Source organism: Hyla sarda, chromosome 8 (genome assembly GCF_029499605.1).
Source record: "Hyla sarda isolate aHylSar1 chromosome 8, aHylSar1.hap1, whole genome shotgun sequence".
Lineage (NCBI taxonomy): Eukaryota > Metazoa > Chordata > Amphibia > Anura > Hylidae > Hyla > Hyla sarda.
In genome coordinates this window covers 46,966,224-46,981,326 of record NC_079196.1, presented here as the reverse complement: position 1 = coordinate 46,981,326, position 15,103 = coordinate 46,966,224, and the positions used below count along the sequence as shown (strand labels likewise).

At 46.3% G+C, this 15,103-nt stretch overlaps 1 protein-coding gene across 8 annotated transcripts in view; it reads right to left on the bottom strand.

Moving 5' to 3' along the window:
- Positions 1-15,103, bottom strand: part of LOC130284490 (sodium channel protein type 2 subunit alpha-like) — a 232,654-nt gene that overhangs the window by 37,082 nt on the left and 180,469 nt on the right. For all 8 annotated transcript variants that reach the window (XM_056534885.1, XM_056534888.1, XM_056534889.1 and 5 more), the window contains 2 exons: positions 13,360-13,486; positions 10,750-10,991 (listed from right to left, as the gene is read on the bottom strand). In XM_056534885.1, the coding sequence (XP_056390860.1) occupies positions 10,750-10,991; positions 13,360-13,486 (369 nt within the window). The remainder of the gene's footprint in view (positions 1-10,749; positions 10,992-13,359; positions 13,487-15,103) is intronic.

Here is a 15,103-nt window from a genome sequence, read left to right as displayed (position 1 = left end):
GTGGCTGAATGACACAGCGAGTAGGTGGCGGCAGCATGAGGAGACCATATAGTGGCTGAATGACACAGAGTGGAGGTGGCGGCAGCATGAGGAGACCATATAGTGGCTGATTGACACAGAGTGGAGGTGGCGGCAGCATGAAGAGAACATATAATAGCTGAATGACACAGCATGGAGTTGGCAGCAGTAGGAGGAGACCATATAGTGGCTGAATGACACAGCATATTGTCCATTGTCGCAGGTGGGGGTAAAAACTTCCCCTGTAAGGCCCTACTCTCACCCTATTAATTCCCTTATTGTCAAGTGTTTCTCACCCTAAAAAGGGCGGCCCCACACAGGAAACTCTCTCTATTTCCACCTGAAAACCGTGTTTGTAGGGGGAAATAGGGAGAGGTTCCTGTGTGGGAACGCCCTTTTTAGTAACACTCTCCAAGAAGGGAATTAATAATGCGAGAGTAGGGCCTTACAGGGGAAGTTTTTACCCCCAACGATTACAAGAGACCATACGCTGTTCCCTTCCACCTTTTAGAGGTCTTTGCATCACATCAATACTTGGTGGTGTAGGTGGCACATGGAGTTTTTTGCACAACTTTCTTTTTATTTGATTTAAAAAAAAAAATTGGGTACATATATTTTATTTTTATCCTAAGAATATTATTATTTATCCTAAGTATATGGTCTGATGCAGAGGAATGTCTGTAACTGGGGAGCAGCGCCTTAAATAAGTGAAGTGTTGGCGTGGCACCATGGTCAATCTACTCTGATGCATCAGGCATTGGTGGGTGGAAAGCCTGGCTGATCCATGCCTGATTCATCTTGACAAAGGTCAGTCTCTCCACATTTTTGGTGGACAGACGAGTTCTCCTTGGGGTTACTATGGCCCCCGCCGTACTATACACCTGCTCTGATGGCACACTACTGGCTGGGCAGGACAGCTTTTCCAGAGCAAACTCTGCTAGTTGCGCCCACAAATCAAGTTTGGCTGCCCAGAAGTCCAGTGGATCTTCAAGGTGTGTTGGCATGGTCATGTCAAGGTATGCCACCACCTGCTGGTTCAGGTCCTATTCCAGGTCTACCTGCTGCTGACGAGTTGCTTCGCTATGCGGGTGAAGAAAGCTACTTATCAGCGAGTGTAGACTCAGGCTGCTATTGATAGATCTGGTACTTCTCCTGCCACCCCACCCCTCACCAGCATCCATGGCATTGGAAGGTGAGCGCAGAGGGCCCCCCCGAGTCAGACCTGTGAGAAGATGGACAATGGTGCAGATAGGCATCGCCCAAATGACTACGTAGGTCAGTTTCTCCTCCCTCTCAGTAGGTGTAAAAAAGGCCCCCATTTTGTGCCAGTAGTCAGGGTCCAATAAGGTGGAGAGCCAGAAGTCATCCCACTGCCGAATGGTGACAATTCAGAGGTCAATACGCAAGCAAGGGAGCATGCATCATGCCATTTGTGCAAGTGACTCGGAGGGACTCCCTGCCTCCATCTCTACTGCATACTGCCACTGTGTGTCAGGGTCCTCTGCCTGGCCTTCCTCACAACCCTCTAGCTCCTCTAGCTGCTCCTGCTCCTCCTCTCCTGTCAGATGACTAGAAAAACCGCCCATCTCGCGAACCTAAACTGTGCTCCATTGTACCCCTCCCCCTCCTCCTCTAGTTCAGCCCCCACAGGGCTCATGTGGCCATGTGATGTAGGTGCCACGTCTCCAGTGCCCTGACCATCCATTGTTTCCAACATGTGTTGTAGGAAATGAAGCAGTGGAATAATGTGGCTTGCTCAAAGGGCCTGAGAAAAAGGCAGGTGTCATGTATGAGCTGCCACTGGTTGACATTGAAGTTACACAGGGGAGTCCAACTATCCGCTTGGATCATCAAGAAATTGGTGAAGGCTTTTCTCTGTTCGTATAGTCGGTCCAACATATGGAGGGTATAATTCCAACATGTGGAAACGTCGCAAATCAGACCATGTTGGGGGATGCTGTTCTGATGCTACAGCTCAAGGAGGGTGTGCGTTGTGGTGTACGAGTGGCTAAAGTGCATGCAAAGTTTCCTTCCCATTGTTAGGATGTCTTGGAGATGGGGGTAACACTTCAGGAACTGCTTGATAACCAGATTGAACACGTGTTCCAATGCAGGGCACATGTCTCAGGCTTCCTTGTTGCAGCACAGACAAGATGTTCTTCCCGTTGTCGGTCACCATGGTTCCCATTCCCAGTTTTCGTGGAGGCAGTCATAATTCGATTTCTTGATGAATAACTTTTAGCAGTTCCTCCACTGTGTCTCCGTTTGCCAAGGTAAACCATGTGAAGAGGCAAACAAGTGACTTGTTCGTGCAGTGGAGGATGAGGACAGGGTGGAGGATGAGGAGGCGGAGTCGCACACTGTCACAGGACAAACGGCCAGTGGGCCGTAAAGGACATGTATTGTCCCTGACCATAGTTACAGCTCCACACGTTGGTCCTGCTGTACACTTTGGTACACACCGACAGGCTCAAGGACTGGCCCACCTTCTGTACCATAAAATTGTGCAGGGCTGGTACTGCCTTCTTTGCAAAGAAATGATGGCTTGGGACTCTCCACCTCGGCTTGGCACAAGCCATTAGCTCTCTGAAAGGTGCATAGTCCACCACTTGAAAAGGGAGAGACTAAAGCACCAGCAACTTGGACAGGAGCACATTCAGCTTTGGAAGAGTGGGCACATACTGTTGTCTCTTGGACATGACTTCGCTGATTAATTGCTGGCGGAATGATTGACTCACAGTAGAAGGAGCAGGAGCATCTGGACCGACAGAAGGAGGGTATTACACACAGCTCCCTTCAGCTTAGGTGGTGGAGCCTTGGCTGGCTGGTGACACTGCATATGTTGACGCAGGGCCGTGTTGCCAACATTGGGACCCTGGCCATGTTTCACCTTCTTCCGACACATCTTGCATGTGGTCAGGTTAACATCCTCTGGATGCTTGATGAAAAACTGCCACACCGCCGAGTAACTGATTTTCCCACCAACAGTGAGCACTGATGGACTGCTACTGCCGCTGACTCCAGGAACCCTGTTCCGCTACCTCCCGGAAAGGTAGGCTGCCGCAAAGCAGGTGGTCTACCCCAGGGACGTTTGGCTCCAGACTTTCGACTTTTGCCACCATGCTGACTGCCAACCATGCTACCACCTTGCTGGCTCAGCTGCTGCCTCAAGGGCATCCTGCAACCCTCTTCTCCTGATGAGGAAGAAGCCCCTTCTGCACCCGGCTCCCAAGTGGATTGGCTTCATCATCATCGAGTTGTGTCTGCACGTCACTGATGTCCTTCTCAAGTTCCTCAACAGTGTCTGCTTCAGGAGCCTGAACTCTCGCAACACCCCCTCCAACGCCACTCTCCTCATCACTATTTGCCCGCCTAACGGAGGAAGCAGTGGATGTCTCCTCCACTTCTTGGCTGGGCAGTAGCTGTTGACTGTCCTCTAGTAGATTGTCCTCACTAAATAGTGGAGCTGAAGCCCCAGCATAAGATACTTCTGTGGGGGAGAGAACAACATAGGACAGAGGAAATGAGAGGACAGGGACTGCTCCCAGGACGTGCCAACTGAGGGTTGTGTCTGAGGAACCCACCAACTGTTGACTGGGGGTGTCAGATGTCACTTGTGATGAAGTGGATGACCAGTTTAACCAATCGATGACAGCAGATGCATTGCTGGTCTAGACATGACCGCTAGCTGATTCCAGGAGCTCAGGCCTCTCGCTGTGACTCCTGAGGCCACTTGCCCCTAGTCTGCTGTCACCTCTGCCTGATGAATTTAGGCCTCTGCCCCTCCTCTGCGCATGTCCCCTCTGCCTGATATACTTAGTGTGCATATGAGGGGAGTATCTAGGCCTTTAAGACTTTAACAGGAACAAAATAGAACACCACTTAGCTGTACGCACAGGTTACACTTAATTGAGGACAATATGCTTTTAGTGCTCTGCTCACCCTAACTGGCTGGCTACTATTAGCTTTTCAGTTGTTGTACATACCAGTGCTGCAGCACACAGTTGCTGTGTACTACACCCAGAATTGTACTTTCTCTCTCAAAGTGAAGCAGTGTGCTGTAAAAATGCTTTTCTGTGCAGCACACTGCTCTATCCCTCTCTGCAATAGAACGCTGATGTGACTGGGAGGTGAATCGCTGCCATAAAAATGCTATTCGGTGCAACACACACTGCTGTCTGTCTGACTGACAGCAAGATGGCTGCCGATTATATAGGGCTGTGGCATCACTGGGGTGGCTGGCTGCTGGAAGGCTGCATGTGATTCAGGGTCATCCCGCCAACCCTTATTCCTGCCTTCCCAGGATTCATTGCCCCATGTCCTCACATGTAGATACGCCATTTTAGATGCTCTGGAGCCTGGACCACACTAAATGGAGTTTAGTGAATGATTCGTGTGATCGAATCGCGGGGATATTAGCATTCGTTGCGAATATAATTTTTCCTGAAATTCGTAATGAATTCGGATTTGTCAGATTTGATTTGCTCATCCCTATATGACATAATTATCTTTTTTCTTGCACCTTACTGTGTTTGTTTCTTGCAGATTTATTGCCTTATTGTAGCAAGTGTTTTGTTCTTCTATATTCATAATGAAAATAGATTTGTCATAGTCTTAGACACTAATATCTATCTACTATATTGTACTTGTTGTCCGCAGTATCACCACTCTCAAAAATAACATATACGGTTTAAGGGAAAGACACTAGTGTTGAGCGCGAATATTCAAAATACTAATTTTTACAGCTAATATCGGCACTTCGCGATTTCACAAATATTTTGAATATAGTGTTATATATTCATAATGTTGAATATTTGTTTTTTTTTCTTCACAGTACACATCACAACAATGATACTGTGTAACAAAAAAAATAAAAATAAAGTGATGATCCCTCCCTGCTTCTAGCTTGTGGTCCAAAGTATGCTCCAATATTATTTACTGTGTGAGTCAGTGTGGAGCGCGAATATTTTGTATATGCGAATATGCAAATAATTGTGAATATCGGCACTTCCTGAAAACACTGATCCCTCCCTTCTTTTAGCTTTAGATAGGGTAGGTTAGTTTAGCAGATAGGTTCTAGTGTAGGGTATAGTGTTAATTAGTTGAAAGATATCATCACGCATGCGCACTATAAGAATTTCATTACGATTTTCACATAAAAAAAAAGTGAACAAAGAAAGCAAATATGCAAATTTCGCGAACATAGGAAGAATATTCATCCATTTATTCATGAAATATCGATAATTCTAATATGGCACTGTCACGATTCGGCTTACAGGTTGTGGATCCACTGTGTCAGCGAGGGATTGGCGTGGACCGTGCCGTTGGACCGGTTCTAAGTGGCTACTGGTGTTCACCAGAGCCCGCCGCAAAGCGGGATGGTCTTGCTGCGGCGGTAGCAACCAGGTCGTACCCACTAGCAACGGCTCAACCTCGCTGACTGCTGAGAAGGCGTGGGACAGAAGGACTAGGCAGAGGCAAGGTCAGACGTAGCAGAAGGTCGGGGCAGGCGGCAAGGTTCGTAGTCAATATGGATAGCAGGAGATCAGGTAACACAGGCTTGGACAACACTAAACGCTTTCACTGGCACAAGGCAACAAGATCCGGCAAGGGAGTGCAGGGGAAGTGATGTGATATAGCCAGGGAGCAGGTGGAAGCTAATCAAGCTAATTGGGCCAGGCACCAATCATTGGTGCACTGGCCCTTTAAGTCTCAGAGAGCTGGCGCGCACGCGCCCTAGAGAGCGGAGCCGTGCGCGCCAGCACATGACAGCCGGGGACCGGGACGGGTAAGTGACTTGGGATGCGATTCGCGAGCGGGCGCGTCCCGCTATGCGAATCGCTTCCCCGCCGGCAATGTCAGTGCAGCGCTCCCGGTCAGCGGGTCTGACCGGGGCGCTGCAGGGAGAGAGACGCCGTGAGCGCTCCGGGAAGGAGCAGGGACCCGGAGCGCTCGGCGTAACAGTACCCCCCCCTTAGGTCTCCCCCTTTTTTTGTCCGGCAACTGCTTTACCTGGGACAAGGACACCGGGAGTGAATGTAGGGTTTCCTCATAGGCAGGCAGTACAGCAGGAGTGGGAATGGGGAGGGAGGGCAGAGGGTGAAGCTTGGCACGGGGCAGGGTGTCACCAGGACGGGGGCCATGAGGAGGCAAGGCACAGTCCAAATAAGCCTTGGGGGGACCATGTGTAGGAGGAGGCACTGAGGCTTGCCTGACGGGACTGGGAGGGGGGGGAGAGGCATTTCTTGTGGCAAGCAGAGTCCCAGTTCTTGATCTCCCCGGTGGTCCAGTCAAGGGTTGGAGAATGAAGCTGGAGCCATGGCAGACCGAGGAGGACCTCAGAGGTGCAGTTGGGAAGGACGAAAAATTCAATCATTTCGTGATGGGGTCCAATGCACATTAAGAGGGGTTTTGTGCGGTAACGCACGGTGCAATCCATTCTAACTCCGTTGACCGCGGAAATGTAGAGCGGCTTGACGAGATGGGTCACCGGGATGCAGAACTTATTCACCAAAGAATCCAGAATAAAATTCCCAGAGGCACCAGAGTCCAAGCAGGCCACGGCTGAGAGGGAGGAGTTGGCAGAAGGAGAAATCCGCACGGGCACCGTGAGACGTGGAGAAGCAGACTTCGAACCAAGAGACGCCACACCCACGTGAGCTGGGTGCGTGCGTGCGTTTCCTAGACGTGGAGGACGAATAGGGCAATCCACCAAGAAATGCTCGGTACTGGCACAGTACAGACAAAGATTTTCTTCCCTACGGTGATTCCTCTCTTCCTTGGTCAGGCGAGACCGATCCACTTGCATGGCCTCCTCGGCGGGAGGCCCAGGCGTAGATTGCAAAGGATACTGTGGGAGAGGTGCCCAGAGTCTCAGAGAGCTGGCGCGCGCGCGCCCTAGAGAGCGGAGCCGCGCGCGCCAGCACATGACAGCCGGGGACCGGGACGGGTAAGTGACTTGGGATGCGATTCGCGAGCGGGCGCGTCCCGTTATGCGAATCGCATCCCCGCCGGCAATGTCAGTGCAGCGCTCCCGGTCAGCGGGTCTGACCGGGGCGCTGCAGGGAGAGAGACTCCGTGAGCGCTCCGGGGAGGAGCAGGGACCCGGAGCGCTCGGCGTAACAGGCCCCTTCCGCTCAACACCAAAAGACACTGGTAAATAGCTGGTAATAGTTGCTGCCACAACCGTGAAGTACAAACATACCCTAATTGTCTAAGTATTCTTGATCGGTCATGGCCATTTTAACAATTAGAAGCTTGATACTTATTGGGTTAGGAAATTGCATTCAAATGGGAATTTATAATTTTTTTTTAATTGTTTGTTTTTGTTTCATATTGTGTGCAGGAATGTTAGTGTAGCATGTGGTATCAGGTATAGTGTATAGGGATACTTGTGCTGTATGTTGTACTGTTGCGCTATGTAGTTGAAATAATTTATTGTTGCTGCTTCTAAGCCTGTGTTGTATGTCAGTACATTGTATGTGTGTTTATGACAATTTATTGCCAATAAAGTTATCACAAAAAAATAGATTTGTTACAAAACCAAAATTACTTTGATGTGTAATTTACACATTATGGGGGGGAGATTTATCATAACCTGTCCAGAGGAAAAGCTGCCCAGTTGCCAATAGCAACCAATCAGATTGCTTCTTTCTTATTGCAGAGGCCTTGTTAAAAATGAAAGAAGCAGACAGGTTTTGATAAATCTCCCCCTATATATTTGGCTTTATTCTAAATAAACATGTGAAGAAGAAATGGATCAAATAAACAACAAACAATCATCAAGAAACCCATAGAAAAAAAAGTGCTTCAAAAATACATATACACTGCTCAAAAAAATTAAGGGAACACTTAAAGGGGTACTCCGGCGCTTAGACATCTTTCACAGACATGTGATTTCACAGAGGTGTGATTGACTTGGAGACATTGTGTTGTTTAAAGGGGTACTCCGGCGCTTAGACATATTATCCCCTATCCAAAGGATAGGGGTTAAGATGCCTGATCGTGGGGATCCTGCCACTGGGGACCCCCGTGATCTTGCACGCAGCACCCCAGTTAAAATCAGTCCCTGGAGCATGTTCGCTCCGGGTCTGATTACCGGTGACCACAGGGCCCTGCGGCAGGATCCCCACGATCAGGCATCTTAACCCCTATCCTTTGGATAGGGGATAATATGTCTAAGCGCCGGAGTACCCCTTTAAACAACACAATATCTCCAAGTCAATCACACCTCTGTGAAATCACACTGTCCACCCAGAAAGCAACACTGATTGACAATCAATTTCACATGCTATTGTGCAAATGGAATAGACAACAGGTGGAAATTATAGGCAATTAGCAAGACAACCCCAATAAAGGAGTGGTTCTGCAGGTGGTGACCACAGACCACTTCTCAGTTCTTATACTTCTTGGCTGATGTTTTGGTCATTTTTGAATGCTAGCGGGGCTTTCACTCTAGTGGTAGCATGAGACGGAGTCTTCAACCCACACAAGTGGCTCAGGTAGTGCAGCTCATCCAGGATGGCACATCAATGTGAGCTGTGGCAAGAAGGTTTGCTGTGTCTGTCAGCGTAGTGTCCGGAGCATGGAGGCGCTCCCAGGAGACAGGCCAGTACATCAGGAGACGTGGAGGAGGCCGTAGGAGGGAAACAACCCCGCAGCAGGACTGCTAACTCTGCCTTTGTTCAAGGAGGAGCAGGAGGAGCACTGCCAGAGTCCTGCAAAATTACCTCCAGCATGACTGGTTTGGAGGTGGATCAGTAATGGTGTGGGGTGGCATTTCTTTGGGGGACTGCACAGCCCTCCATGTGCTTCCCAGAGGTAGCCTGACTGCCAATAGGTACTGAGATGAGATCCTCAGACCCCTTGTGAGACCATATATCGGTGCGGTTGGCCCTGGGTTCCTCCTAATGCAAGACAATACTAGACCTCATGTGGCTGGAGTGTGTCAAGAGTTCCTGCAAGCGGAAGGCATTGATGCTATGGACTGGCCGCCCGTTCCCCAGACCTGAATCCGTTTGAGCACATCTGGCACATCATGTCTCGGATGCTTTAGTCCAGGTCTGGGACGACATCCCTCAGGAGACCATCCGCCACCTCATCAGGAGCATGCCCAGGTATTGTAGGGAGGTCATACGGGCACGTGGAGGCCGCACACACTACTGAGCCTCATTTTGACTTGTTTTAACCCCTTAAGGACCGGAGGTTTTTCCGTTTTTGCATGACACCTGATATGTATTGACACCTGATATGTATTCTGTAGGTCCATACGATTAAAATGATACCCTACTTATATAAGTTTGATTTTGTCGGACTTCTGGAAAAAATCATAACTACATGCAGGAAAATTAATACGTTTAAAATTGTCATCTTCTGACCCCTATAACTTTTTTATTTTTCCGTGTATGGGGCGGTATGAGGGCTCATTTTGGCGCCGTGATCTGAAGTTTTTAACGGTACCATTTTTGCATTGATAGGACTTATTGATCACTTTTTATTCATTTTTAAATGATATAAAAAGTGACCAAAAATGCACTATTTTGGACTTTGGAATTTTTTTGCGCGCACGCCATTGATCGAGCGGTTTAATTAATGATATATTTTTATAATTCGGACATTTCCGCACGCGGTGATACCACATATGTTTATTTTTATTTTTATTTACACTGTGTTTTTTTTTTATTGGAAAAGGGGGGCGATTCAAACTTTTAATAGGGGAGGAGTTAAATGATCTTTATTCACTTTTTTTTTCACTTTTTTTTTGCAGTGTTATAGGTCCCATAGGGACCTATAACACTGCACACACTGATCTTCTATGTTGATCACTGGTTTCTCATAAGAAACCAGTGATCAACGATTCTGCCGCATGACTGCTCATGCCTGGATCTCAGGCACTGAGCAGTCATTCGGCGATCGGACAGCGAGGAGGCAGGAAGGGGCCCTCCCGCTGTCCTGTCAGCTGTTCAGGATGCCGCGATTAGCCGCGGCTATCCCGAACAGCTCGACTGAGCTAGTCGGGAACTTTCACTTTCACTTTTAGCCGCGCGGCTCAGCTCTGAGCGTGCGGCTAAAGGGTTAATAGCGCGCGGCGCCGCGATCGGCGCTGCGCGCTATTAGAGGCGGGTCCCGGCTTCACTATGACGCCGGGCCCGCCATGATATGACGCGGGGTTACTATGTAACCCCGCGTTATATCAGGAGAGCAGGACCAAGGACGTACCGGTACGTCCTTGGTCCTTAAGGGGTTAAGGACATTACATGAAAGTTGAATCAGCCTGTAGTGTGGTTTTCCCCTTTGATTTTGAGGGTGACTCCATATCCAGACCTCCATGGGTTGATAAATTTGATTTCCATTGATAATTGTTGTGTGATTTTGTTGTCACCACATTCAACTATGTAAAGATGAAAGTATTTCATACGATTAGCTCATTCATTCAGATCTAGGATGTGTCATCTTAGTGTTCCCTTTATTTTTTTGAGCAGTGTATCTAGATGCAGATTTCAATGGCATCAGCATCACAATATAAAAGTATTTTTTCAGTCTCATTTTAATGCTATGTGAACATTCCCTATTAGACTGTAACAAATACAAAGAAATAGAACAAAATATAAAAAGAGTGTAAGAGTAATGTAACAATAATGTAACAGCTGTGGTCAATCATGCCATAGCGATTTGTATTCATCGGTAACACATTATGTTAGTTTAGCACCAAGCAAAAAAAATTTAACCCACCAGATTTCCGACAGAAAGAACATTTTCAAATTCAGTAGACATGTTGGCATGTTCCATGGCCATGAAAATAGTATTCAGAACAATGCAGATTGTAATAGCAAGGTCTACAAATGGGTCCTTCACAATTAGCTTTACAATATCTTTAAACCTCAGCCATAGATCACAGCAGTCCCAAATTAAAAAGCACTTAGCAAATCTATACCAACGGGGAGAACACTTCTTTTGTCTTGAGTCTTCAAGTTCTGAAAAAATAACAGATCTTATAAATAAAGGATAATGACAATAAGCAGCATTATTGCTAATTTCATTTATTGAGTTTTATTCATACATTTCATGTGTTAAGTTTTATTAAAATATTTGATACCATTTTCCCTTTTTTTACATTTTACACTTCACTTTTGAATCCGGCTCATCAAAGAAAAAAAATAAAGGGGCATTCCCATTTTAAACATTTCATACACAAGTCCCCCAGGGATAACCTAGGGTTCCAATAACAAATAAACACAATTACCCCAAAGGCACAATGTTTTCGGTGACACAACACCGTAATCAAGAGGAGTTACCTCAATTCCTCTTTATGACAGGGACATGCCACCTGAAACATGTAGAGGAGCACAGTATACGTGTGTTAACAACATGTCACCTAGTGCCCTGTTCTTACACAGTGGTGGATAATTAGCCAATATCCACTTATGTGGAGGGGTTTTATATGCCCCCACTATCAATTATGTGACCGTGGAGGAGTTTGCACATAATATTGCAGTCACGATGACAAAGGCATTTAACAGCACGTTTAATCACCTCTATATATTTACTTTTACTCTATGCACAAAAGCTTTATGGGAATCATTGCTATATAGGGATTTTGTACCCCGGGGATCGTGCCTTTTGGGTAATTATGTTTATATATTTTATATACTTTAAACATTTATCACATATCCAGGGGATATGCCAAAAATGTCAGATACGTCTCCTATCACCTACTTTGATAGCATCCCTGCAAATCAGTGCTTAACTCTTTTAAGGGCCTTAGAACATAACTGGGGATATAACAGAATCTTTCCCAAACAGAAAAGATACTTTCCCTTTTGGAAGAGATAATGGTTGGACTGATCCTCGAAGCATCTTGCAGCTGTGGCTAACAAAGTTGTGTGAGGATTGAAGGGGTACTCTGCCCCTAGACATCTTATCCCTAAGGATAGGGGGTAAGATATCTGACCATGGGGTGGTCTGTGATTTCCAGCCTGGCACTACGGCATTCTAAACATTCATGTTGTGAACATGGTTGTAAATGTTCAGAACGCCAGGGTGCGGGGCTGGAGATCGCTGGATCAGACATCTTATCCCCTATCCTTTGGATAGGGAATAAGATGTCTAGGGGGCAGAGTGCCCCTTTAAGTGGAGGACCGCCATGTGTTCTAATAGGGTACATAGAAAGTGGTTCCCTATTTTGGCCCATTACTGTTACAAGGGTACATCAATAATAAAGAGATCACAAAGTATCCACATGTTGGCACTCCAACAATCATTTATTATTTGTTGGTAAAACTGGTAGCAAGTATTTAATTTTCCTGCAGTGCCACCGCAGGGTAAATGCAATGAAAGGTAAAACATATTTAAACACATTTTTCATTTCTTTCATTCTAATTTTCCATTTTACTATCTATATTTTAATGTAATCCTGAAATTGTGCAGCTTTCAATCTGGCCACTAGGCCTAACACTAAGCTTCCTTATCTGTGATGATGAGGAGAAGGCAGCTGGAAAGTGATCTGTAGAGCATTAAAGTGAAAGGGGACACAAGCAGATAGAAAAGACACTAGATGAAGCTCACAGTTCAGCCTCTCCACCCAGTATCCTTTCCCATATATGTCAATGGGACAGCTTCTGTCTATTGTTGGCCATGTAAGGTGTAACGGAGCTGGATGTGGATCCTCTAACCTTTGTGGCTGATGACATGGACCGTATCGGGGAGCAGAGTCTAAGGTGTCGCTGGTCTTCACCAGAGCTCGCCGCAAGGCAGGAAGGGCTTGCTGCAGCAGGCGACATTCAGGTCACTACCCCTGACATGGCTCGACCACACAGGTAGCTGGGCAAGGCGAGGAACCGGAGGATAAGGCAGTAACGTAGTGAAACGCAGCAAAAGGTCAAGGCATGCAGCAAAGGTGCGGAGTCAAATAACGTAGCGGGAAGGTCTGGATACACGAGTAAGGCAACAGGCAAAATGGAATGCTTAATCTCAGGCTAGGGGCACTGAAGATCCGGCAGGGAAGTGTGGGAGGAGCAGGGACTCATAATGTGGTGTATAATGTGGTGCAAATCCCAGCCCCGCCGGCAGACGGAGACCCAGGGACACTGAGCTCACGGCCAAAGCTTGCAGCCAGAGCGCAGATTGTAACATAGGGCAAGATATCATTTTAATGTAAAAACAAATTTTAAAAAATGACAATCATAAAACTAACAAACCATTACAAAAAAGAACATGTTTCAGTACCTGGCTCTAATCAGTAACAAAAAAATAACAAAACAATATAGGTGATACATTGCTTATAAGGATGCTTGATCACTGACTGTTAATGAAATATGTCAATTGAAATGCACAATCGCTTACCTTCCATTGCAGTTGTTAAAACAGTAGCAATACTTTGAGCCCTTTGTCTAACAGTCAGACCTTCCATCATTTCCACTGAGAGCTTGTATGAGCTTAGCCTTCTTCTATTTGCCTCTGTTTCTGTTCCCTAGAAACCATCAGCACAAATATGTTATCAAAAATGTATACAAATAAAAGAAACAGAGAAAACAAAAAAAAAGGACAGTGCAGCAACTTTTTGATATATTTTATATTAGGTTGTGTGATAACAAACAACTCCATAGAAACAATTAGAGACTGGACCCACAGCATCTCTATCTATGTAGACACAAGACTGGATGCCATATTTTCTCAGAGATTTGCTTTACCTATCCTCCTACCCTTAAACTTTCTTGAAATCCCAACTACATCTAGGTCTAACCCCTAGCTCTTCTTGGCCTGGAGGGCCTGGCATAAGATTAGGGCAGGCTTGGGAACTTCTACATCTAACTCTTTGTTTATCTCACATTCACAGATGACCCTTGCTTCTGATATGGACAAGCTCACCCTGCATTCTACCATTGGCACAGTTGGCTGCAAACAAGTAATGCTGTCCGCTCTGCACCAACGACCTCCAATGCACACCTGCTGCCCCGGCTTCACAAAAGGAATCCAAAAAAAGAAAAGATGTCCAGCGCTGAAAGTGCACTTAAAACTTGCTTTATTTGCTTGACAAGAGTCACAGTACAGGTAAGGAACATCTGACGCGTTTTGCACTCACAGGTGCTTAATCGTAGACATGAGACATTGGAGTGCGAAATGCGTCAGGCGATCCTTACCTGTACTGTGACTCCTGTCAAGCAAATAAAGGGTGTTTTAAGTGCATTTCCAGCGCCGGACATCTTTTCTTTATTGGCATGGTTCGGGAATCTACTTGATCTCTAGGCTCTTGAACCCCCAAACCAAATCTGCTTTGACTTTGTCAGAACTGCATAAGAAATACCTGTGGAGAACGTTTGAGTTTTCGCTTATGTACAGGCTTAGAGTTATGTGATCAAGGTGATCTCCTTGATGGATAATTTAGAATGGAACCACTACCTGCGAAATTAATGCAAAGCTGGAAACATTTCCAGGGGACAAATCTCAATTTATTCTTCACCACCCTCTAGGACTATTCTACATAGCCATTGACCCTGTCAATATGGCTACTAACTGATTTTGTGCTCTCTTTCGCACGCTTATTGCTGCCTTTCCTCAAAGTTTATGGAGATGAAACTCCAAAATTGCCACAGGTTATACCTTACCCCCAAACAAGGATTTAAAATGGAGGTTTACTCCCCTCCTAACTGCTTTAAGTGTGGTGCACTGAAGGCTGACCTCTATCATTGTGTAGGGGACGGTTCCATGATTCATAAGTTTGGTAACAAAGTGATATCCTTTAATAATACCTATCTATCTCATTTACCCTTCCCAGACCTTCTGTGGGCCATTTTTGGGTATGTCGATCTGGACAAGTTTAAATGTGACCTAGGGTTTCACGAGTTATTATATATTGTAGCAGCCACTGGTAATAAGACCATCCTACAGGAATGTCTTCTACCTCCCCCTCCTACATTTAAGTAATTTTGAGAGCATTATGTCATAAGAACGGATCGGGTTCCCAGTATGTGAGTTTATTAAAGAATGTTTCCAGCGAATAGTATGGTATAAAGAACAATTAATGCCGGGGGGACACACCGGTCATTAAAAATTAAACCTAGGGAGGGGTGCCATGTGTCAAGGCGAA